This window comes from Botrytis byssoidea (assembly GCF_014898295.1).
Source record: "Botrytis byssoidea strain MUCL 94 chromosome Unknown BBYS_006, whole genome shotgun sequence".
Classification (NCBI taxonomy): domain Eukaryota; kingdom Fungi; phylum Ascomycota; class Leotiomycetes; order Helotiales; family Sclerotiniaceae; genus Botrytis; species Botrytis byssoidea.
In genome coordinates, this window is record NW_024065847.1 from 1,066,180 (window position 1) to 1,090,146 (window position 23,967).

General features: G+C 41.9%; 5 protein-coding genes across 5 annotated transcripts; 2 read left to right on the top strand and 3 right to left on the bottom strand.

The window, feature by feature from the left end:
* Positions 1-3,439: 3,439 nt before the first annotated feature.
* On the bottom strand, positions 3,440-6,144 carry EAE97_003773 (uncharacterized protein; the record flags this gene model as incomplete). Its single annotated transcript, XM_038874285.1, has 5 exons — positions 3,440-3,529; positions 3,578-5,660; positions 5,711-5,899; positions 5,954-6,077; positions 6,135-6,144. 5 exons carry the CDS (start codon positions 6,142-6,144, stop codon positions 3,440-3,442), a joined length of 2,496 nt encoding a protein of 831 aa, XP_038734894.1.
* Positions 6,145-6,472: 328 nt separating this feature from the next.
* EAE97_003774 (uncharacterized protein) lies at positions 6,473-9,005 on the top strand. Its single transcript, XM_038874286.1, has 4 exons — positions 6,473-6,946; positions 6,993-7,451; positions 7,506-8,161; positions 8,271-9,005. Exons 1-4 carry the CDS (start codon positions 6,771-6,773, stop codon positions 8,642-8,644), a joined length of 1,665 nt encoding a protein of 554 aa, XP_038734895.1. The 5' UTR covers positions 6,473-6,770; the 3' UTR covers positions 8,645-9,005.
* Positions 9,006-10,791: 1,786 nt separating this feature from the next.
* On the bottom strand, positions 10,792-12,813 carry EAE97_003775 (uncharacterized protein; the record flags this gene model as incomplete). Its single annotated transcript, XM_038874287.1, has 1 exon — positions 10,792-12,813. One exon carries the CDS (start codon positions 12,811-12,813, stop codon positions 10,792-10,794), a length of 2,022 nt encoding a protein of 673 aa, XP_038734896.1.
* A 7,554-nt stretch (positions 12,814-20,367) lies between these two features.
* EAE97_003776 (uncharacterized protein) lies at positions 20,368-20,712 on the top strand (the record flags this gene model as incomplete). The annotated part of the gene is made up of 1 exon (XM_038874288.1): positions 20,368-20,712. One exon carries the CDS (start codon positions 20,368-20,370, stop codon positions 20,710-20,712), a length of 345 nt encoding a protein of 114 aa, XP_038734897.1.
* A 1,821-nt stretch (positions 20,713-22,533) lies between these two features.
* EAE97_003777 (uncharacterized protein) lies at positions 22,534-23,643 on the bottom strand (the record flags this gene model as incomplete). Its single annotated transcript, XM_038874289.1, has 1 exon — positions 22,534-23,643. One exon carries the CDS (start codon positions 23,641-23,643, stop codon positions 22,534-22,536), a length of 1,110 nt encoding a protein of 369 aa, XP_038734898.1.
* Positions 23,644-23,967: the final 324 nt, after the last annotated feature.

Consider the following 23,967-nt stretch of genomic DNA (forward strand, 5'->3'; position numbering starts at 1 on the left):
TTTGATGATTGTGAAAATTGCAGGTTTGCAAAATGAGGAAGCTGATGAGAGTATTTAAGCCAGAAATGAAAGAATGTGAAGAGTGCAGTAATTTTTATCTTGCACTGGTAGGCCACTTAGTGAATAACCACGTTGGTCATTCACTGTAAATGTCAAGGGAAGAAGCAATTGAATGAAAAACAGCAAAAACGAAGCAGAAATTTGCAGCTTGATAAATGTTTGTTTATATGCAGGTTGGTCCAATGATACTCTTTCAATCTTCGTTGAATAGGTATCATCAAAGCAGCAAACATTCATTATGGTCTTGCTGGCTCCAACCCTAGCTATGACAATGGACCATACAGATATCTTATATGAATACAACATTCTTTAAATCTTCATACATATGCTTTTCGATTTCAGAGATCGATTTTTTACAGGTCAAGCAATTAGATCAACAGCTTTGAAGTCAAATAATCGATTCCTAGAACGAATTAAGAATTTTTTAAGCTGAGGAGTGGTCCATCAGATCGTGAAGCCACTTTTGTCACTTGAAATTAATAGAAAGCAGTATTTACCAAATTTTCCTCTTTAAACACTGTACCTCTTACTGCAAAAGGACCATAATTAATAGTCTCCCAAGTATCAACTCTCCATAGGCCATATCTGCACCAATCTCTTTCCACCTTCTCAGCTCAATCCTCTGGCATCCATGCGCTTGCAATGCTATTCACTACATCATATTCGACGGAAGTCTAAACTTTTACTCTCCTTTTCCTCAAATCCTCGTTCGTAGCACCCTTGTATCTTGAATTTTTCTCATATATCCCCCGCTAGGATCACGTAGTTTTCTCAAATCCTTCAAAAATGCAACTTCCAAGATCTTTCCACATTTTTCCAGAACATCGTAATCGTAAAAGAAAAGTGCAACATTAAATGTACGCATGGGGTGCGTTTGCTTCAGACGAGCGTGAGTTGGGCGGTATTTTTACTTGAAGATGGCATTCTCTTTTGAAATGAAAGTTGTTTTTGCTTCAAGTGGTGCTTCTTTTCAAGCTCAGAAATGCCAATGATTAGTTGGAGTAAATCATCGCCTAGACCACCAAATAGAAAGGAGACATCACTAGACACAGACTCATTCTTGTCAATAATATGATCACATAATGAAGCAGGCTTATCATTGTCGACAGAGCAGCATTCCTTGGCAATAGCACTGTAGAAGAAATTGGTCAGATATTCCAAGAATTCAAGAAGGCCCTTACAATGTCGACCGATAACGAGGAAGTGTTTCAAGAATTCGTAGTCGAGCTTGCAGCTGCTTCAGTTCAGAAGATTCGAACGAATGTATTTCTGCTCTCTTTATCCGTTGTTGGAATTTTTCTACCGAATCCGTATTCTTATTGTCGTTGCTTTCCCCCAAGATTTGAAGAGCTCTTCTCGCCTAGACGATACATTGGGTATAATCCCCAACTTCGAAATACGCCGCCGATAAATTACCAAGGCGTGTGCAATTGTTCGGTACAAGATTGGCGGGGTCTTGATATTTGGTAATAGCTTTTTTGAAGTCAGACACCATGACCAGTAAGCCAATCAAATCGTGATACCATACGTCGAAGGAGTTTGCCCGATTTTTACAAATCGTTTCCTTGTCTCAAGATCTCCGCCCGCTCCACTTCGGATAATGTGATAGATGTCATTGTACCTGTCGCCACTGATTCTTTGCTTATCTTTGCATTTGATGCAGCACTGCGTAGTTAAGAACAAGACTGGTTCAATTTATAAGATTCCTGGGAAGACAGAATTGATCTGAGACAAGTGTAAGAGCTTTAAATTCAATGTTTTGCCAAAACTCAAATGATCAGAAGTGTATTGTAAATAAGGATATTGAAATCACCGCGACTAGTATCCTCTAGTTGTGGTAACGAGAATGAGCCAACGACCCGCTCTTATCACTTATAATTCAGACCACCAGGGGGTGCACAGACTCACGGGACAACATAACAGGAAAGCACAATTTCACACTCAAATTTATCAATTTCAAAACTTAATCAAAATTCCAAATTCCATTTAATATTATTTAAATCAAAATATATAATTTATAAATATAAAATTTATATAATATATAAAGATTGAATTTTAAAAATGAATATTGAATTTAAAAATCAAATAGTATATTTTCCTATTAAATTTTTTAATAAGATATTATATAATCGATTGTATAAACTTGAATTTTGTTTTTTTTTGAAATAAAACTTTTATTATATAAAATTCTTATGTTTGAGAATAATAATTCTTAATTTCAAAGTCAAATATCAATTTTTTGAATTTTAATTGAATTATCAAAACAGCTCTTTTTAGTGTGAAATTGTGCTTTTCCTCTTAAGTGTCCCGTGAGTCTGTGCACCCACTGGTGGACCATAGAAAGGCATAATCTAACAATTCATGTTTAAGAGAATTACAATTCGTTTCAATCGATGCTACTTACTAGGTAGTCACCGACAGACCACGAAGAGTACACTTTCAATCAATTTCGATTCTCGACAATAAGAATTGAACCCACACTGGTATGCTTGGACAGCTCAAGGGAAATTCTTAAAAATGAGATTAACTCGATTAGCCATCATAACCCAAAGGAATCAATCGATACTTTTATATGATAATTGACTCTCAACAATGGTCGATTGTTTCCTGGTTGGGGAAAGTGTTTGTCTTAGAGAAACACTTGTTCCTTCAGCTTTCTTGGTGCATTTTCGATCTTGATTCTTGATAGCAAATTGCCACAAGAAATCTCTATCTAATTCTTACTACACACCACCTAAATTCAAGTTAATGTAATAAATGTCTTTATATCATCAGATAAAATTCAGTTATGAGTTTATCGATCCCCACATTGTTGTTTATGTTTAAAGAGCGAGTGACTTATTCAAATTGTAGTGTCAAAAGGATCATCGCTTCCCCAGAATAAGTGCTTTTCTCAAACTAAGAACTAATCGGCCACTAAAGAGAGCCGACTATTATCACTAAGGGGTGAATTCCATCGAGATATACTAGGTAGTCACCTGGGAGGCTCGATATTGAAAAATGTATACTCATATTCGATTCGCTGTTTTTCAGCATGTCAACGTTAGGTAGGATTTTACGACAAAAGTGTCTGTTTCACAATTCGAAAAGGTAAAATGTTGGTGTGAATGTCTATTGAGCTTTCCAGGCTGTTAAAGCGAGAATACTCCATCAACCGGGCCCTAAATCAGAAAACGTACATCGAAACAAGTTGGTTCAAAGTTCATTGGTTTTAATAGATAGTCTCCATTGTATTCTTTGTCGCTCACGTTATGAACTTCCAGGGCTGATACCTGGGCGAACATGAGTAGCGCCACCAACCAATTACTTCATGCAGTACGCCGAGTAATAATAACTTTTCATAGATTTTCTAAATGCAGTTCGGTTACTTATAACCTCACTACCTTGGCTCCGACCAATCTACCTGATCCGTAACTTGTCCCGCAGTTGGGTGCGCATAAGAAATCTTTAACCTCAGTCGTAATGGTGGCTAAAACAATCAGTAAATGATCTGTGGCATTTTGTCAAGAAAACTTACCCCTTTGCTTCCTGTAATCCTCATTGATTGTGTTGCTTCTGCCCCGGGTCCCAGATCCGAGCTTGACATAGCTTGTAATTGGAGTTTTTGCGTTTTAGGTACTGCAGCTTGTAATGCCACTGCAGAGAAAGATTGATGCATGGAGGAGTTCTTAAAACGAGCCAAGACTTGCACTAAACCTTCTGCATTTCGTTGAAGTTGCAAAGTAATGTTAAGATCATTTTTGTCGTAACATGGATGGGTTGGGAAAGAAGGAGCCTGAGGTGGAGGCGAAGATACACTAGAGAAAACATCGTTTGAAGGAGTTGCCGTAGCAGATGGGGGTTGTTGAGATGGAGTGCTACCAAATAGCTCCATAATTGAACTCATATTTGACTGTTGAGCTGGAGGTGATGTAGGTTGAGATGAATCGGTGCCTCCAAGTATGTCTGCTAGAAGGTCTGCATTATTTTGGGATCCGCTATTAGCACCTCCAACACTTGCATCAGGCATTCCTCCGTCTCCCATTAGGTCAAACAACAGATCCTGTTCCGCTGGTTTGACGATCTTTGACTTCCTGTTAGATGCTTTACTTGGTTTCTTGCTTGCCTCTCCCAGAACTCGGGATTCTTCCTTAATTTGTGGTGGTGGCATTTTTTCCAATACACCTTTTCTAATGGAATCATAGCTGAACAAGTTGCCATACTCTACCGCTCGCTGTTGAACCTCGATGTCAAGGTTCGTGGAATTGTTGGACAAGATTCGTCGAATCCGATCAATTTGTGCAGGGTCTGATAGACGTGTACTGAGCTTCATCAAGGATGTGACAATATATTCTGTTGCAATTTGAGTGGCGTAACTGCTGTTAAGAATAGTTGAAAACAAATCAACAACTTCATTCTCCTTAACTTCTTGGACAAGTTCCTCTTCCTCGTACTGGCCACCACGAAGTAAAGTTTCTCCGTACTCTCCAATACACCAGGCACCGGCCAAAGTAAGACCTTCTTGAGTAATGTCCTTCTTCAAGCTAGTATAGAGCTTCTGAACCGCATAAGTTTGCAATTCAGGAGTGGTGGCAATAAGCCGAATGAATGAAGATAGAATTTGCTCCTTGACGTAGTTTCCTGCTAAAGTCAAGACTCTTAGCATGGTATCTACATGCCATCTTTTGTTCGGCGAGAATCTGTCTGCTGCGATACCAATTTGACTGGTCATAATTGGCTTGAACTCATTATCGGCAACTTCCAGGAAAGCAAGAAGTTCCCTAATAAGTACCCTGACATTGCTTTCATTGATGAGAGTGAAACTTAAATCTAATGCACGCCGCCTAATACTGATATCAGGATCTCGAAGACATTCAAGTATAGTATTTCTATGTCGTTGAACTGCGTTTGGCTCAATTGCGACCACTTTAATGAGTGTATTCAATGCCACATATCGAATATTGTTGTCTCGATTTGAGAGGAACTTTCCAAGGATATTGACACCAAGTACTCTCAAACCAGAATCAGCTTCGATATCGAGAATAGTAAGGACGGCCTCGTATAAAATAGAATTTCCAACGTTCTTTGAAGAATCTGTATTTGTGGCAACTTGAGCCAAAATGTCGTTGATTTGTTCACTTGTTTCTGAATCTCCACGGCCAAGAACTCTCAACAATTGTAATATCTTAACTTGTAAGAATGGATCCGTAACTCCAGTGACATCATGCTCAGGGGCATAACCGGAACTAGCCAGTCCCTTCAGCGTTCGAACTAAGCCGCCGCTAAATGGTCTGAATTTCTCCACGATTCCCTCCTCTCCTCCTTCCGCCTCGTCCATTTCGCAGAGATTTGTTACTAATGTAAGACCGCACAACAAAACACCATGATTTCGATCCGACAGGAGGTTTGCGGCCTTTTCGAGGAAATGCTCTTGTAAATCTGGTACTTTTTTGCATATTCTCATGGCACATAATGCAGCCTTGCGACGGATATAGGGGTTGGCGGTAGAAAGAAGGGTTTCGATTTCAGGAAACAAGTCTCGAGACATTTCGACCGATGCAATATTTCCCAGGGTACATAGAGCCAATCCAACGATATATTGATTAGAGTGATTGAGGTCACTGTGTTCGAGTCAGCTTCATGGCCCCATGAGACTAACAGTTGCGCATACTTTTTCAAAGAGTTTGTAACCAATGTCAGTACCTCCTGATTTTCGTCCAGTAGAAGCATTGTTCCTAAATAACCCAATCTCTTATCCGCAAATCTTGGTGATGCAAGAAGTTTGAGACATTCTATTTGGCCAAAATGCGTTCTCTCACCCAACGTGAATAGGTATAATAGCTTCGCTACATTGTTTCGCCTGCCAGTCCGATATGTCAGATATGTTCAAATCAACAAGCGGTGACCTTCCTACCTGACATTATGATCACCACTCTCTTCACGAAAGCTTGCTCTTATAGCAGCACTCTCCTTTTGTACGACTGCGCGCTCATCTGCGATTGTTTTCGAAGCTCGCACATTGCGAATGAATTGCTTCACTGTGTATGATGAGCTTGGAAATCGAGGGGTATGGGGCATCATTGTTTGTTACTTACATGAACTCATTCTGATACTGTTCAAGGCCCAAAATGGGCCAAACTTCTAAAACTTCCCAGCTCAAGAGACCACAAGTTTTGCTTCAAAAAAGGAGCAGGAATAATAAAGTGATTGAATAGTGGTCGTTTTGATTCTGAGGTGCCTAATTGGTGATGCAAAGGCCACCATACTTCGCTTGATGTCTTGATGACTTTCAGGATGCATCCCCTAAGCTTAGACTAGTCCGCATATGTGCTAGTACCGAGTGGCGCCCGAGGCTACGATTAAGCCTACTGTGGCTCGGTATGGCCCCGGTGCGTATTTAATACGCGGGCTCGCGGGTAAGGCCGCTGGTTGAGTGAGTGGGAATATAACCCACAGCCTCGAATATCATCATCCATGGATAATGGATAAGCAATGAACCAGTCAATCTGGTCAAAAATTTCTTATTCTGTTGATTGTATATGAAGAAAAATGGAAACGTATCTAATTTGAGTTTCCCTTATGAAATGACATATTCAACTGAGTCCATAAAAGTTGCCAGACCCTTCCCAAACTTTGATTTGTTTCAAAAGGGGCATTCATAAGGAGCTTCATTCCCCCAATCTCTGCGGCCAGCTTCACTTAATTTCTAAATCCATTTCAGTACACACGAGATGTCTACTTCTGCGGATGTACACACCAATGGGAATGGTCATGATCATATCTTGCGTCCCAGACCCCAAAATAGCTCTAACCCAACAATTGTTCGAACAATAAGTGAGGAGGGGTTATTACCAGTCAACAATATCAAAGACTTCTCTGAAGATGGTATTTCTACAGGTCCAACTAGGTGAATCTCTCAAATCAAGTCAAATGCTGTATCTAACATGAAATAGTGGGCGTACAACACCTGTTCCCGAAGATGCACCTCCCTCCGTTCAATCGATGTTCTCTGCGAAGAGGCAAATCAAAGCAGAGCAAAAACGTCGTATTTTCCCTATAATCGAATACACCTCAAGAGTCTCGCACTTAGATCCACATAGTGATCACCATGATTTCACTGGGTTTTACATCTTGTTTTGGATTGGTCTTGCTATCATGGCAATCACAACGATGTTACGAAATATCAAGGATACCGGTTATCCCATGAGAGTGGAGATTTGGCAATTATTCACAGTAAAGGTTTGGGAACTTGGGGTCGCAGATGCATTGATGGTCGCATCTACATCCATCAGTCTTCCCCTTCATAAGTTCTTCAGAAGCAAGCCAGGTAAATCTTTAGGATTTCAATGGACCAGAGGAGGGATGGCCACCCAGAGTTTATACCAAATTATTTGGATGGCATTCTGGGTTTCGTAAGTGTCCTTACTGCAGACAATAGTGAAGCGCAATGCTGATATGTATTGTAGCATACCATTCCTTCGAGATTGGACATGGACAGCTCAGGTTTTTCTTTTACTTCATACTATGGTCCTACTTATGAAAATGCATTCATATGCATTTTATAATGGTCACCTGAGCGAAACCGAACGACGACTACAAGAGCTTGACTCTCCAGCAACTGCTTCAAAAGCACCAGCATATCAATATCCAAGTCCAGGTCACAAGAGAACAGCGTCAGAGATTAAAGCTCTTACTCAGACCAAAGCTGACGAGGTTGCGAGTCTTAGGGAGGATTTAGCTCTCGAATTGACGTCTACCATGGGCTCTGTCACATACCCTCGGAATCTCACGTGGTACAATTATGTCGATTATATATTCTGCCCGACACTCTGCTATGAGCTCGAATATCCACGCACAGCAGGTATAGTCTGGTCAGAATTGGGATACAAAACTCTTGCTACGTTTGGTGTCATTTTCTTGCTCACTATCACTTCCGAAGAATTCATCCATCCCGTTATGACCGCATCGGCAACGAGACTTCAAACTGCAACCTCGTTTACCGAAAATGCCCTTGTCATTGCGGAATCTATCAGCTTACTCCTCTTTCCTTTCATGATTACTTTCCTTCTCGTATTCCTTGTAATTTTTGAATTCGTCCTCGGCGCATTTGCTGAGATAACCTGTAAGTACAAAATTTTCAACGACCCTCTTGGCTTACCCCAAATCTTTTTGCACCACGGTGCTTTTCCTTTCCTTGCGCACTGTACTGACAAGTAATTCTAAACCCATAGGCTTTGCAGATCGCCACTTCTACTCTGACTGGTGGAATAGTACAGACTGGATGCAATTCTCCCGCGAATGGAACATTCCGGTCCATCACTTCTTTCATCGTCACGTATATCTCGGCTCTCGCTCGTATATTGGAAAAGGCGGAGCCACTTTTATAACTTTTTTCATTAGCGCAATTGGCCATGAAATAATCATGGCTTGTATCACTAAGAAACTTCGAGGCTATGGAATGGTACTACAGATGAGTCAACTTCCTATCATTTGGTTACAGAGTAGACCATGGGCTAGAGGGAAGAAAGTGTTGAATAATGTGTGTTTTTGGTGTAGTATGATTTTGGGGTTGAGTGGTATGTGTAGTTTGTATGTTTTATTGTGAGGCAAAGGGGATGGGGGTGGGAAGTAGAGTTTGGCCCAAGAGTGGCCATTTCATTTACCATTAAAGGGGAAGGTGTATTATATGGGAGGCGTCGTTGGTGGCTGGCTGGTGTGTTGAGCCTCTATAAACTGCATAGATGGATACCAGAGCGTGCACTGCTTATTCTTATAATTTTCCTTGACTCATCACAAGTTAGATACCACAATTTTCAATCATCGTTTCTTTTGCTTTTTGTTTCCTTTGTTACATTTCTTATCACGCGCGATTACATAGATCTCATCACAATAGTTTGGATATGGATTCATACCGTTTCCGAAATGTTCTTAAACTTTATACATACCACTCTCTATAATTAAAATGATATATCAAAACCATCAAACTCCACATCATGATTCCAGTACGAAGAAATTGGTTAAAAATAACTCCAACTCTCATCTCCCAAGATTTCCTAAAGACATGCAACAAAAATATAAAAATCAACATAATTCACTCGTCCCATTCATCCATCTCATTTCACCCCATCTCATCTTTCATATCTGCATCACTAGGTACGAACAGCTCTCCCTCTTCATTATCCCCCTCCCCCAAATCTATACGCTCGCAACTTTCTTAGCGAAGGCAATGAAGATTCTCGGGCAAAACATCAATTTTAACATATGTAGCTTGGATGTGCAATGAAAAGTACCTATCTACCTACCTAAAACCTCCTGAGTTTCATCGAAATCCTTAGCTAGGTGGGTACCCCGAATCAAGGTAGGTTTTACCATCCCCTTTCACACCGTCCTATCTTATTCACTTCCACATTGCATAATCTCATCACAATCCAGCTCATACGTTTCTCCTCTTCATCTCATCTCTCTTGAATCTTGTCGCATATCTATCCATTTACTCGAGTATTCATCTACCATCTCCCATCTATCCATATATATAGATATCCCCCAGCATTAGCATTAGAAATGACATTCATTCCATTCCAAATAAGTAGCTGTTCCTTCAGATCTCTCTCTCCCTTTCAATTGATCAACGGCTTTTGCTTCTCGTCCCTTAATTCCTCTTTCGAGCACGAGCTCTAAATATCGTTCCTACAGAACACACCATAACATAACTTTTATATACTCCTTCCACACCCATCTAAGCCCCCACCTCGATTTCCACGAAATGGCTCCTCATCCTCGTCATCCTTCCTCGTCACCCTGGTCCTGCCCACTCATACAATGTTCAAGATCTCCCACGAGCATCTAGCCTCACTTTGAAGTTCACGGTTAGATTCAGAGCACGAAGCACAAAAACAATCATTACTTGAGAACTTGTAGAATTCCATTCATTCGTTCAATCATATCTCATATCTATCATTCCAGCCATCATCCATGGCCATGTTCATCAATCAGCACCCAGGTATTTAGATCACTGGTCTGCATGAATATTCAATCATATCCTTATGTCCTCCCTAATCAAATCTCTCTTCTCTTCTCTCCCTGCTCTCTTCCATTGTACAACTCCTCCCAAGCGAACCATTCCATATACCATGCTCCTGCCCGTCCATGCACTCTCGCAAACAAATGCCACAAAGAAACTCAATAAATTCATCCTGCCCCTATGTGTAATCCATCAATTTCACCCATCCGCCTTCTTCACCACTCACTTATCGCGAGCATTGCATAGTAGCAATATAATTTGCGTATCAATAACCCAATCCACTCAATCCATCCAATCATAAAACTACAACAACGATGAATAACTAACTCGATTCAATGCAATAGCAAACTTGAGACTCTTGCAGCGAAACATCGACGAGGAGAGAGCCAAAAGCGAAAACCAAGAAAGAAGAAAGATTTGTAACGATTTCTTTTCTCAATTTTCTTGGCTGGGTGTATCAGAAAAAAAATCTCTTGCCTTCTCGACGATTAGCTAGCTGCTATAGCCTGTCTGTTTTATTGCATAATTCGTCGTGTTCGTGTTATCCCCGTAAAAAAAAAGTAAGAAAAAACCCAACCAGCAAATACCGTAATAAGAAAAGTGGGGAATCATAATGTGCTGCGCTGTCGTTACTGTATAAAAAGGTGTATTGTGTTTAAAAAGTGGGTGTCGGTACAAGAAGAGTAATTTATGTAACAAATTGTAAAAAAGAAAAGTTGTTGAGCAAAAGCTTAGTAGACCGATTCACGGCCACGAGCCGGGGTATAGGGCGTATAATCACGATGATTCCCCGGTTCAGTAGCTCTATAATGCGTTCCAGACGAATAGACAATATTGTCGGGTGTGATTGGAGCAGAGAAGTTTACATTGTATTGTGGTGCATATCCACCACGACTTGTGGCCCGAGCAGCCTCTCGAGGTTTGGGTTGGGCATTGACAACTACGGGTTCAGTCGGTTCGGGCGCAGATGTTGGGTGATATCCCCGTGACCGAGATCGCACCTGACGAGAAGCACTTCCACCACTTCGTGCCAAAGGAGGACGAGTGGTTCGACGAGGAGATGGACTTCGAGGTCGCGCGTAAGCAGCATCGCGGAGATCTGATCGATAAGAACCCTTGAGTTCACTTCGCCCATTACTACCAATGACATAAGTTTTGGTAGTACCAGAAGGCTCAGGAGCTCGAGGCTGTCTAACATGAGAATATTGTGGTGTTGGTGATGGCGACTCGGAGTCAGATCCAGAATCAGATTCTGACACCGGATTCTGAACAACCCGAATTGGTCCACGACCTCTATCCCTAGTGTCTGTCTTCGTACCCATGCCTTGTGTAAATGTGGCTGCTCTGGTAAATGTAGGTGGTGGAGGTGGTGGAGGTGGCTCTCGAGGATACTCCGTCTTTGATCGACTAGGTTCTCGTCTACCCGACCCAACCCCAACTATCGGTGGCTCCGAATATTGTTTATTGAGGGTAGGCTTCGTAGGAGGTGAAGTTGATGCGGTATTCACATATGGTGACTCCCTAGTTGAGCGTCTACTTGGCTTTGGCGTATCTTTATTTTTCGAAGGAGTCTCTGCAGAACGGCGCGATGGTCGTGCTGCTGATCTCCGTGGTGTCTCATCATCACTATGATTTTCATAAGCAGCAGATGGGTGTACTTTGTAGTGATTGTTATATGGTGTAGATGATGGCGCAGCAAACGTTTCTGCTCGACGCATAGTGGGCATTGGAGGTGGGGCTGGCGCAAATGGCACCTCTGGTTTAATATCCGACTCTCTGCGTGAAGCTTGAACATAACGTGCAGCATTTGCCATATGATCTTTCCACTTCTCTCCCATCGGCGAGTCTTTCACCTCTGGAGGATCTCGTTCTCGTTCTCGTTCTCGTTCTCGCTCTCTTTCCCGTTCCCTCTCCCTCTCCCTGTCGCGTAACTCTCGTTCTCGCTCACGTTCTCTGTCACGATGCTCCCACTCTCGCTCCCGTTCTTGTTGAAGTCGAGCAGCAGTCTCGGCCCTCAATTCCTCTGCCCTTCGTGCAGCTCGTTCCGCTTTTCGTCGGAAATCATCCTCACTTGATTCTTCTTCAACATATGTGCCTGGACGTACTTTCTCTTCGGTGCCACGTCTCTTCTCCTTGTCGCGAGACTTCTTTCGATCTCCGTGATCACGCTTAGCTTCCTTCTCCATCTTCCGTCTTAACTTCTCTCTCTCATCTTCTTCCTGGTGTCTTCTACGCTCCCTTTCATCTCTATCCGAATCTCTAGTTGTTGTTTTGGATCTCCTGAAAGATGGTCTCGGAGTTTCTTCATACAAATCCTCAAAGGATCTCGGTGGCGGTTTCGAATACACATTTGACTCTTTTGGTGGCTTTTGCGCAGTCTTTGGATACGAGGAACTGTATGTTGACGTTCTAGGTTCTGCGGTCCTGACGTTGTATTCATAAGTTTTACTAGTCGAAACTGGATTTGAAGTTGAAGTCGAAGTCGAAGTTTTGCCCAACTCCTCTCTCAACTTGTGCAATTTGACTGTTTGGTCATATTCAGATCTCCTTGATACATCACTAAGTATTTCATATGCTTCTTGGACTTTTTGAAATTCATCGACTTTTATTGCCTTCAATTGGGGATCTTGAACCTTGTCCGGATGACACTGGAGAACAAGTTTCCGATGTGCTAATCGAATCTGAGGTAATGTCGCTTCTTTATCAACACCGAGGATTTTATATGGATCTGGAGGGAGGCGTGGCGAACTCATGGCGAAAGAAAAATGAGGGTATTAGGTTCAAGTAATGAGAAATGGGATTTGCGTAGTAATGTATTGCTCGTGAATTGCAAACCTTCGTGACTGATCTATTGCATTGTCGTCGAGGAACAAACGAAGGAATTGATGGAAGTGAATTCTTGGATGTCGATGTCGTTATTGATCTGCTATGAGAAGTGAAGATAGAAATCTATTGATTGCAATGCGAAAGTTGGGAAGTTGATTATATTAAAGAATGTTGGAGAAAGGAAGATCGTTGAGACGATTCAAATCCGAAAAGAGCTGAAAGGATTTCCTATCCAAATACCGGTAGAGTAATGGTCGATATGCAAAGGATCCAAATGGTATTGAAGAGAAGATAATTTGTCAACGGAGGAGTTGAGAGATATTTGGAAATATCTTGGATCCGATCTTTCCCAATCCTTGAAAATCTTTGGGGGTCCAGGTTCTTGGAGGCTTGGATGAAATGAATAGTGAACGAGGTCACGGATTATCCCAACTGGGTAGTAAGTACCCCGTTAAAATTGTCAATTACCTATGGGATGAAAACGGGCTCCAACCAAGGGACCGAGATGCGAACCACGTGGAATAGGAAGGTTAAAGGTAAAGGCAAAGGCAAGGCAAGAGTAAGGCAAAATTGAAAGGTCCAAAGCAGAGGCTGGAATTGATTGGTGATTAATTGACAATATCCAGACGATGTGGAATCCCAAAGGGTGAAATCTTGAGTCAGCAAGGCGCAGCGAAATCAACGGGAGAGCGGAAATCAGTCAAAATCCCGTGAAACCAGCGAAGAAGAAAAAGAAAAGGCTTTCGTAAGCTTGTGGCGATTTGTAACCTTCTTCAAGATCGTTCCTAAAGGAATTGAATGGACAGAATAGAAATAGACCGGTAGACAGAGTGAATGATGTGTACAAATTTGCCTTTCGGGTCGGATGTATACAGAGAATGGTTCCGTCCGGTGGTCGTCAGAAGTGAATACGGAGTATCCGTAGCGAAGAAGATGAAGCAGTAGTAGTAGTAGTAGTAGTAGTAGTAGTAGTAGTAGAACAGTAGAAGTAGAAGAAGAGTGAGGCGCCCAGGTGTGAAGTCTCTCTCGACGATATATCGGACTGGGGTTGTATTTGAGATGGTAATGATAATGAGGTGATGTGATGATAAGGGACAATTGGTATTGACGTTTTGTTCTGCGCGAGTACTCTATACACAAGGTAAAAAGTAAACACACCAAAACGAAGGAACCGAAAAAAGGAGGAGAAAGGATTCTAACGGGTACTCAATCAGGATATATGGGAATGACAGTAATGCTGAGGATTCGAATAGATTCCCAAAGAATGCCCTGGTGGATTGATTCGGTCCCCGCCTTATTACTAGTAATGGCAATAGTGAGAAGTAGGTAATGCTAAGTAAGTAATACTCCGCTTTCCTGGTTCAACTGGCTCAAAGCAGTGTAAGAACAACACGAATGAACGTATCGTATCCTTTGTGGTGGTTGTGAATGGGTCTAGAAATCCGGTCTCTCTAGTAAAACAGTATCATTTGTCTGTCAAGGTACCAGGCTCAGTATAAACGGCAACCGCAGTAAAAGGTAGGCATAGAGTATCAAATAAGAATATAGGGCGATATGGGGACAACGAGGCGGTGAATCGTCGTCCTGACGATTACGATTTGCGAAGGAAATGGCCCAGCCGGGGCATCCACTCCCTGAAACTATTCACGACGAATGATTGAACGAGGTTTCTGTAGAATGTTGTAATCCTGCAATTGAAAAAGCTTTAGGCCGTTCCAAGTGATGCTTGTCAGAATTGGAATTAGTCGATAGCCTTAGATATTTTATGATTAGTCGAACTCTAAAAGGGAGTATCCGTTCGATAGTCGACAGATGGATGGATTTAACTCTATTGGTAACTCTGAAGCATTCAGTGTACCAGAACTTCAAATCAACGTCAACGTCAATAGGCAATGGGCCAGAGCAGGTAAATGGGCTTCGCTGCCTTGGTCTTGGGATAATGAAAGTTGAATATGACGCTGATTGATTTGGCTTGACTCGATTTAATGGGGATGATATGATGGGGTGATGCAAGTGGGAGAATTGGAACCATACGATACGACGCTAAGTCCTGTATGATATGTATGTATGAGACCTGGAGATAGTAATGAGGTAAGCCTGGCCTGGGCTAGATATTAGGAAAAGATAGCCTGGCTTTTTTTTATCGAATGGCAGAGAATGGAGTTGAGTTAAGTAGAGCCTGGCGTGAAGATATCAGAGTCCCCACCGCGGAAGAATTCGAAGACGTCTCAATAGCGGTAGTAGATCTAGCAAACCAAGACGCGCCACAATGATACTGATCGAATAGAAGCGGAGCCAAGTCGTTGAACGGGCAATAGAGGCAGCACAGCTTGTTTAAAGATTGTAACTTCGTAGGGTATAGGCTCAAAAGTGGTTATTATTTGGTATCAATTCAGCTGGGTTGGTTGACATGTAAGATAAAAACATCTGAGACTCATGGCCACCAGGCATCTTATGTTGGGAGAATGGATATAGTATCTATGAAGTATTCATACTAGACATGTGACATTTCCACTTTATTGTGGCTCGAAGTCAAGCATTCATCTCCATCACCAGCCTTAAAAAATCAGTCCATTACCGCATTCAGAGTCACTCATCCAAAATCAAGTAAATAAACAATGATGGCAACGCCGGAAGGAAAGCAGGACGTGATCGAAAGACCTTTCAATCCATTGGTGATAGATTAGCCAATGAAAAGCTTCAAACTAAGTCCCATCAAGGACTCATAGTGCATGAGACCACCACGTTTCTACTGCACGCTCGAGTAACTCGAATGTCACTAATGAAGTAGTCTGTCCACAGCTAGGTTATTCCAAGCTACGGCTAAGCGATATAGAATTCAGTCATCAGCTTTGCCTGCCGAGCCTACCTAATTATAAAATTCTTTTACCGCCGAATACAACTGTGATTATACTTGAAGTAGCCGCAAAAGAACATTTCCCGACCTCCAACTCTGAACATCTAGAATATGGAGGGGGGTATAGCTAACGTCAGATATACCGGATAAAGACAGGTACCAAAGTCACTGTCAGCACACCCTTCCATCGATTGCTTCCCCCTCTTTTCCTGATCCCCTGAATGGACGAATAGATCAAATGGAACGTCGCCTGCATCAAGGCCCAACTTATTGTATCTGCGGCCCCGGCATATCAAAATCTATCAAATTTGTATGGTCCATTTTTGATCTCTTCTCTTACCAAGTGAGAAATCGTCAGTGTCTCCAGAATCTAGAGGTGCAGAGGTGTTCCTGAGCCGAGACCTTAGATTATCAATTTCCTGCGGTGTAATTATCATCATGCAGACGCCCATGCAAAGATAGCCTTGATCTGCCCCATTCTGTACTCGAAAGTACAAATCATCTCTCTTTTTCTTCCCACTTCCATTGATAGAATAGCTTTTTCTAGCATATCATGCATTCTCATGCATTCTCATGCATGTACTTATGTACCTCGAGCATTAGTTTGGCAGGTCTTAACGATCATTGATGGTCTCCTTCCCTTCGTTTCCATATGCCCCACTGATTGATCACTCGTACAGAGTACACGGTACAGCAGGAAATCGAGAAATATCCGAAGCTTCACCTCGAAAGAAGTCGCAAGCTAAACATGGAAAGCCCTATCAGGATCTACGAAAGGATTTCAAACAATCAACAATATCTGTACCGCCTTTGGCGACAGATCTCCCGCACATCAGAGGCACATATATCATGTACTAAACCAAACCAGGACATTGCGGGTTAATTGTCACCAAAATGGGGTCGCAGAGCTCATGACCTTTACTCAGGGACACTTCCCTAGTAGCTAGTAGGTCCACCTATCAAACTGCAAAAATTCGCCATCATCCCAGTAAATACATTTTTCTGCTGACAGTTGCATTTTTCGAAAGTCCGATGGTGCTCCTGCAGTTAATAATGCAAATGCGATGCGAGGACTTCCTTGTCCTGTATCGGCTGCCCCGCCATCCAACCTGAGTTGCCCTTCATAGCTTTTGTTTCAGCCAAAAGGCATCATACATTTTGACACGCTTTTTTTACCCCTCAGTTCTAACGATCCCGATGAATATCCATCCTCCCCGCCTTTAATCATATGTTCACAGTTACGATTCGACGAGAAGAATTTGCTTCATCTTGGGAACTCAACACAGCGTGTTTGAGTATAAAAAGTCGCGAGGCCAATTGCAGAATGTTAGATAGGAAAGGTTATGGTGGAGAAAAGAGGATTTGGGTTTCACTCAATTGGCGAGATCATCTGAACTTTCTCTTTCCTTCTTTTTTGACATCGTGATTCACATGAGAGGGAAGGAAGGGTCCGCTTGACAGCGGACATCCCGCCCTTGAAGGAAAGAGTTTTGACTTCATACCTGGAGTCTAACTTTCCAAGACTATAAACCACGGCGGAACCTCGGATAAGAGGGGTAACCTTAGCAGTGGCGATACCCAGGTAGTATTTATCCATATGTATCAGTATCAATATTTGACAATCCTGCTACGATTACGACGAAAGTACCTCAACTCCGCGAGTACATACTGATGTCAATTGTGAATTGTCAATTATGAATTGGCAATTCTCATCCAAGCAATCCTAGGAACAACAATATCATAACACCGAGAAATCAAAGACAACCCTTTGCAATGGACACTACCTACCTGTGTATGCCCTAATCCTCCAATCCTTCAACAACATCCCTAGGTCATGTTAAACGATGTCTAGATTCCAGCTTTCCCCCCGTACATTTATGATATGATCATTGATCATTTAGGTCAATCGAAATCCTTTGGCACCACGTATTCAATACTTATCATGCTTTACAGCGTTCATGGGCCTTTCATTAGACCACAACAATCGCTTAACCAAGCAAAAATCCGTTTTGTGGCCAATATTAGGCCTATTTCACATATGTGTACAAGCTCTCATCCAGTAAATTTTTATTATCCCCAGCCACCATCACTTTATGCCATTCATACAAACAAACAAACAGTTAAACAACACATCAAAACTCATTAAACTTGGATTCAATTAACAAAACTTCAAAATCCTTCGTCGCCTTGGAAGTCACTCCACTACTATGATGAAGTTCCACCAATTCGGTTTATTCTCCAACCGCGAATGCCCAGATATGACGATGTTTCTTTCGATAAGTCGATGAAATCGATATATCTCCTGATCGGCCCCAGCTGGATCATTCTGAGAGTCGATGGCCATGGGGTCGTCGTTGATCCGGGGACTCTGTTTGTTTTTAGATTAATACCCGACTTCAGATCACGTTGATTGATATCCACCTTTTCTTATCCTCTCCTTACGGTGTAGACTCCACTTCCAAGTCAGAGGACTCTCCATCAACTTTAGGATCTCAAGTATTCGATTGCGTCAAATGCGCAGGAAAGGAAAAATATCCTTTCCTCTCATCCCACTTCATTGTCCCCACTATGTATGCTCAAGGACCCATATCAAGATGCCTAAGAACCTGTCACCGTGTCATGAGCCTTTTTGAATTACCCCTCATGTTCATGTTGAAAGGTCCTCATTCTTATTTCTGTGAGTCAGTACCTGATCAACATCATCAGTACCGATTTACTTGAGACTTTCATGTACGTCATTCCCCTTTTCGTTGAAACAACCAGTGCGTGATCATCGATGGAAATAGTCTGTTTCCATGTTGCTGTAAGATTCACTTTCTTGGCCTTACTTGGGCGTGCAGCGGCGGGCATACAAAGTCAAAATATTACATGCCTCCAGCCGAGCCATAGTGGTGGGGTGTGAGAACCAATGATACAGCACGACTCTTCAATTATCTTTCCTTCACATTGATGTCTTGACATATCAGGAATGATATGCTTCTCAAGTCCTCTTGTCAAAACTTTATTTTTAATAATGCACATCACGAAGGCTGCAGAAAATAGTCCCGCCTGCTCTTTTCTGGAACATTGTACGCCCGTCAAGCCACTCCGAGAAGTAGCTGGAGTCAAAATCCCAGCTCTTACTTGATCTTGCTCAACGTTTATTCCCCCTGGTCTCACAAGCCGGGCGTGTAAGCCAATCTGATCCGCATCCTAAATAAGACAGCGCTATTGAGAAGTTTGACACTTATCCTAATAAAGGTCATCATCGCACAACATCAATAATCACAATGTTGGTATTCATCGTCAACTGAATCACGAGACAATCTGGAAGAGCATCACTCTCTTCATTGTCTCTTCTCTCGTGTCCTTTTATCTAGTTTTCTATTGAATTGTTGCTCTGCATTTTTACGCAAGGGATCTCTTGTCTGAATACGAACAATCATAATGCCACGCTGTAAACTTGTATACTGCAGTTGCAGTGCTTATAACATTTTGCGCATCTTGGGGTTGCACGGCAAGAACTATTTCTGCCTGCACGTGTGACAAGGCTCGGTGTAACGGGTTTACCCCTCCACACTCCAATGTAAGACATGGCAATCGTTATCAGAAGGCCCATCCATCCGTGGCTCTCCAATGAACCATCTTGTGGAATTTCTCTGTGAACACAATCACACATGTTGTCACAATCTACTCGGTGATATTCAACCTCGGCGCTTAGACAGCCTGGTTTGGATGTGGCGTCCGGAACACAAGGCTGGCTGTTGTGATGATAGGTTGGGGAAAACACGGTCTGGATCACAACTTGAGAAATCTTGTTTTCTTGGGTGTGATCCCAGCATATGTCTGTCTTGAAATGGTTGGGAAAAGACTATCCGATGGAATGTTTTTTCCTCAAAAGTTCACTTGAGCCGCATAGTATCAAATGAAACTATTTTGAGAAGTGTCTCAATGAGTAGAATTATTACCAAAGTACGTTGTCTCACATGGCGATATATGGTTCTAATGCACAAAATAATTTTGCGCTACTTAATCTCTCCGCGGCTTCACTAAACGCGCAGGTTGTTGGAGGTACGAAACAAGGTCGATGCCTCCACACTGAGACCCGTTTATGATGTTTACGATAAAGAGCTGCCTTTATATTATGGTACTCATGTTTTTTTTTTGGCAAAATGGGGATTATTGTTCCTGCGTGATAGAGATATTCAAGCCCTACAAATTCGAACCCAATACATTCAGTGACATTCAAAATTCAAGCTGAGCAGTATCAGCTCGCGTAGTGACATACATAGTAGCCGCGCTGAAAGCCTGTGATGGCTCAACAGTCGATCGCTCCAAGGTCTCCAACTGTCGAATATAGCATTTATTAAGGATTGACAAGTGCCGGGAACTGCGGAATGTATTTCAGATGCCTCACGATACTACTCTTTATGCTATTGTGCCCATTACAATTACTGCTATCATATTGGTGTGTTCAAAATTTCGGTCCAATAGGCTGGGTTGAAGCTTCAATATTTCAACGCGATCTAACATTCTGAATTACTTTAGTATTCCAAACTATTTGAGTATTCTGGTTGGATTTAGGTATTTTAAGCCCTTCACTGTCGGGACACAATCCGAATTATTGGAAACTCATTAGATCGATATGCATTATCTTGCTGTTCAGGGAGAATCTTCCACTTTCACTGATCGAGACGAAGATAATCCTATTGAAGTAACATATCTGTTTATCACTTACAGAAACAAGTACCTCGCTGCGATTTTTGTATCCATTCACATGAAAGACAAAAGCCTCTTACCACATAATCTCAAGATCTCTGGTCCTGCTTACAACCCATACTTGTGGCCCCCAATAAGCACTCATACCGCGCCACCAACTATCATAACAAACTACAACACCAACGTGGTGATCACAAACGCACACCAGTTGATTCTTTCATCTCACGCAGAGTTAAATCTTACCATGTTCAGCCTTGGAGCGCTACTGTAAATTTCGTTGGTGTTGGATATAGAAATCTTACTTCGGCATGTACAGCGCCCCATCAGCCGCAGGAATGCTTGTTGAATTTTGTTGGTCGGGTGTTGGTCTTATGGGAGAGCTGAGAGAAACACTCGTCTTGGGGACGGTGGGGGTTTTCTTTGGATTCGGGACATATATTTCTATTGTTGGCGAAGTTGAGAGTGAATATACGAGAGAATGATCAAATCCACGATTCTGGAAACTTTATTGGTGTGTAGAACCTGGGTGTTGAGTCTTTTCATTGAGTGAGTTTCTGGGGTGTTTAGAGGCAAACTTTTCAATACTGTGTATTCTTTGCGAGTGTATCATCAGCTGTCCACTATTATAATGCTGATATCGTCCAACTCCCTCAGCTCGGAGAGAATTTCGATATGATCACTGCTGTTTCTCGGCAATAATCTTATTACGTTAAGTCTCAATTTCATCAACCTCGAACTCAACCCCAAACTAACCTCGAGCACTGAATACGTCCTCCAGCAGCTGTTAATTTCTCTCATATTTTTTCAATCAATACTCTTGATTATTTGTCTGATACTCCTTTGCGTTTTACCTCTTTCCCTCCTCTTCTCTTCCTTCATCACCGTTCTCTTCAAGTATTTAGTATCTCATGGTTATTGTTATTACTCGTCTAAATCTTAAATAGTAAGTCCTAATCTCGTCTCAAAAATATCCGACCTATTCAGCTTATCCATCTATGTAATCTTGATTCTGCGTTTCTCCGCATAGGGTTCTGTATTATGATAAACCGTTTCTTGACACTTTATTGACTTAGGGTACGATGTGATGTGTCGAGGAGGGAAATACGAGATGCTTAGCTTGTTTAATCTTTCTACTGAGCTTCTTCATGCTTTAGGTAGCCAGTTTTCTAAAAAATTCTTTGCTACCGTAATCATGTTGTTGAGATGACTAGCGCTTTTATATATGCTCGTTTCTAAGTATTTTTGATTTAACAGCGGAGATTTTTTAGCGTCACTTATCTATATTTTGGTAATCGAGATGTTTTGAGCCAAAAAGCTAATATCGTAGTTACTAGGTATGTTGTTATGTTAGGATTGGAATATCGTGTGTGGTATCTAATTTAACATCCAATAAATATATCACTATCCGATATGCAAGGTCTATCAATTCAAACATAGGATTTGGAAAGTAAACAATCAATCCTCGAGCTAGAGGAATGTGTATATGCGTAGTGTGACATGAAGTCTATATGTGGAATAACAAAAGAGAGCCGGGGCATTTATTTAACTCTGCATATAATAATGAAGTTTGTGGGAGATACAGCGAAGTGAAGATTGGAAAGGACCATAGAGTTATAGTACATATATTGGAGACTGAGTTCTAATTTCGATGAGGATCTAGAACCCGAGGAGTTTAAGGCAATTGATAGCTGATTATAGCAAGCCGTTAAATTAGCGCATAGAGTGGATTCAAAGTACACACTCAAAAATAAGGAACAACAGGATATCAGTAGACCTCTCCAGTAATATAACAAAGCACTTTCGACTGCCGATCATGCAGTGTTGGGTATCAATCTCATCTTGCATTTTGAGGTTGCAAACAAACAACTGTTAAGTTGTGATATGTCATGGGTGTATTTCAACTAATCACGACGAAATGGATCCAGGGATGAATGCTTTTGGTACTTCCCTTAAAGTTGTTTCGCACGATTGCTACTGATACTGCTAAACTATATGACCATCAAAAGACGAAGAGCCCGAACATCTACACATCTGCTCAATACCCACCCGTCCACCACTAATACCCCATTCTCTCAAAGTCATTATCGCTCAACTAGCCACTACCTCCAGCAGGTCGTTTGCGTTTGCTGTCTGTATGATCTCCTGATGGCTTCCCATGAGCACCTGAACTCCCTGCTTTCTTTGCAGTGTTTGGACTTCCCCCATCTGCTTCCTTCCTCGATTTTCGAGCTTTAGCGTTGTCATAATTCTTTTTCCTCTCATGACCTACATGATGCGGGCACGTATCCCTATGTTTTAGTCTATCATCTCTACTTCCAATGAAATTACAAACATCATCTAGATGGGTTTCCATATGCTTTATAGCGTCTCCTTCATTCTCGAAAGCAATATATTTGCAACGTCTAGAAAGTTGGCACACAAAGCGACTGCGGCCTTGTAACTCTTTTCTTGCACGTTTATCATCATATGGTATTAGTTTGTAATGAACATCTCTCGCGACTTTGTAACATCCTGGATAGTTAGACTTAGATCGGAGAGCTTGACTAGCAGTGCTATCACGGACTTGAGCGTTTGGTTCGCGTACTTTTCCAGCTTTGTTACTGACTGGCTCTTTGGAAGAATTTCCCGATAGGTTCAATACAGACATGGCTGCAATAGTATTATCCTCGCTTTCTTTCCCTCTGGCAGGTGTTCCAATCTTACGAGGGGCCGCGGCAATGTGTGATGCATCTGTGCTAGGGGGAGCGGGATGGTGTGTTTTAGGTTCAGAATGAGCAGGAGCAGACTTTCTGTTTGTACCAGGCAGCGTTCTTTCTCTGTGAGCAAAAGCTCTCGCCCGCGCTTCCTCCTCCTCTCTTTCCTTCTCTTCCTCCAGATACCGTTCGTTCTGAAGCTTTTTCTGAAGCTTTTCTCCCAAAATTCCATAACTCGCCAGGTCTTCATCTTCCAAGAAATTTCCATGACGGTTTGGTGGAGGGCCCCGTCTGCTGAGAGCTTCATCTTTTTTTTTAAAGTATTCTCGAATAGAGGCATTAGGATCCAGGTTTCTTCCAATAAGCTCACTATCAAGATCTGACATTTCATCACTCGAGGATGGTTCAACAGAAGAATCACGCCTTCCTCTTTTAGCAGCCGAAGATTTTGTTGTAGGTCGTGAAGTTCTGCCGTATCTGTCCCTTTGGCTAGCTGAGTTGTGTAACATGTTGACGATTATAATAGTATGATTATTGAGGGTATTAGGGTATGTAAAGCACTGGATACTGGCAAATGAAAGTCGATATGATGAATTCGATACTAGATACCTAGGTAGTCGTAGTAATGACGATTGAGTAAATTGGATGTGGATGTTATTCTCGCTTGGTGGGCAGTCCTGCCATTCTTATACTCAAGTATCAAATTTAGATTGATGGGTTTTGGTAGTAGAATCGCAACTGATAGCCCTCTAACATGCCTTTCGACATTGGAATAAGTAAGAACGGATGAGGTCAATGTCTCGTAGACCGCAAAAGGTCCTCTGATAATGGTG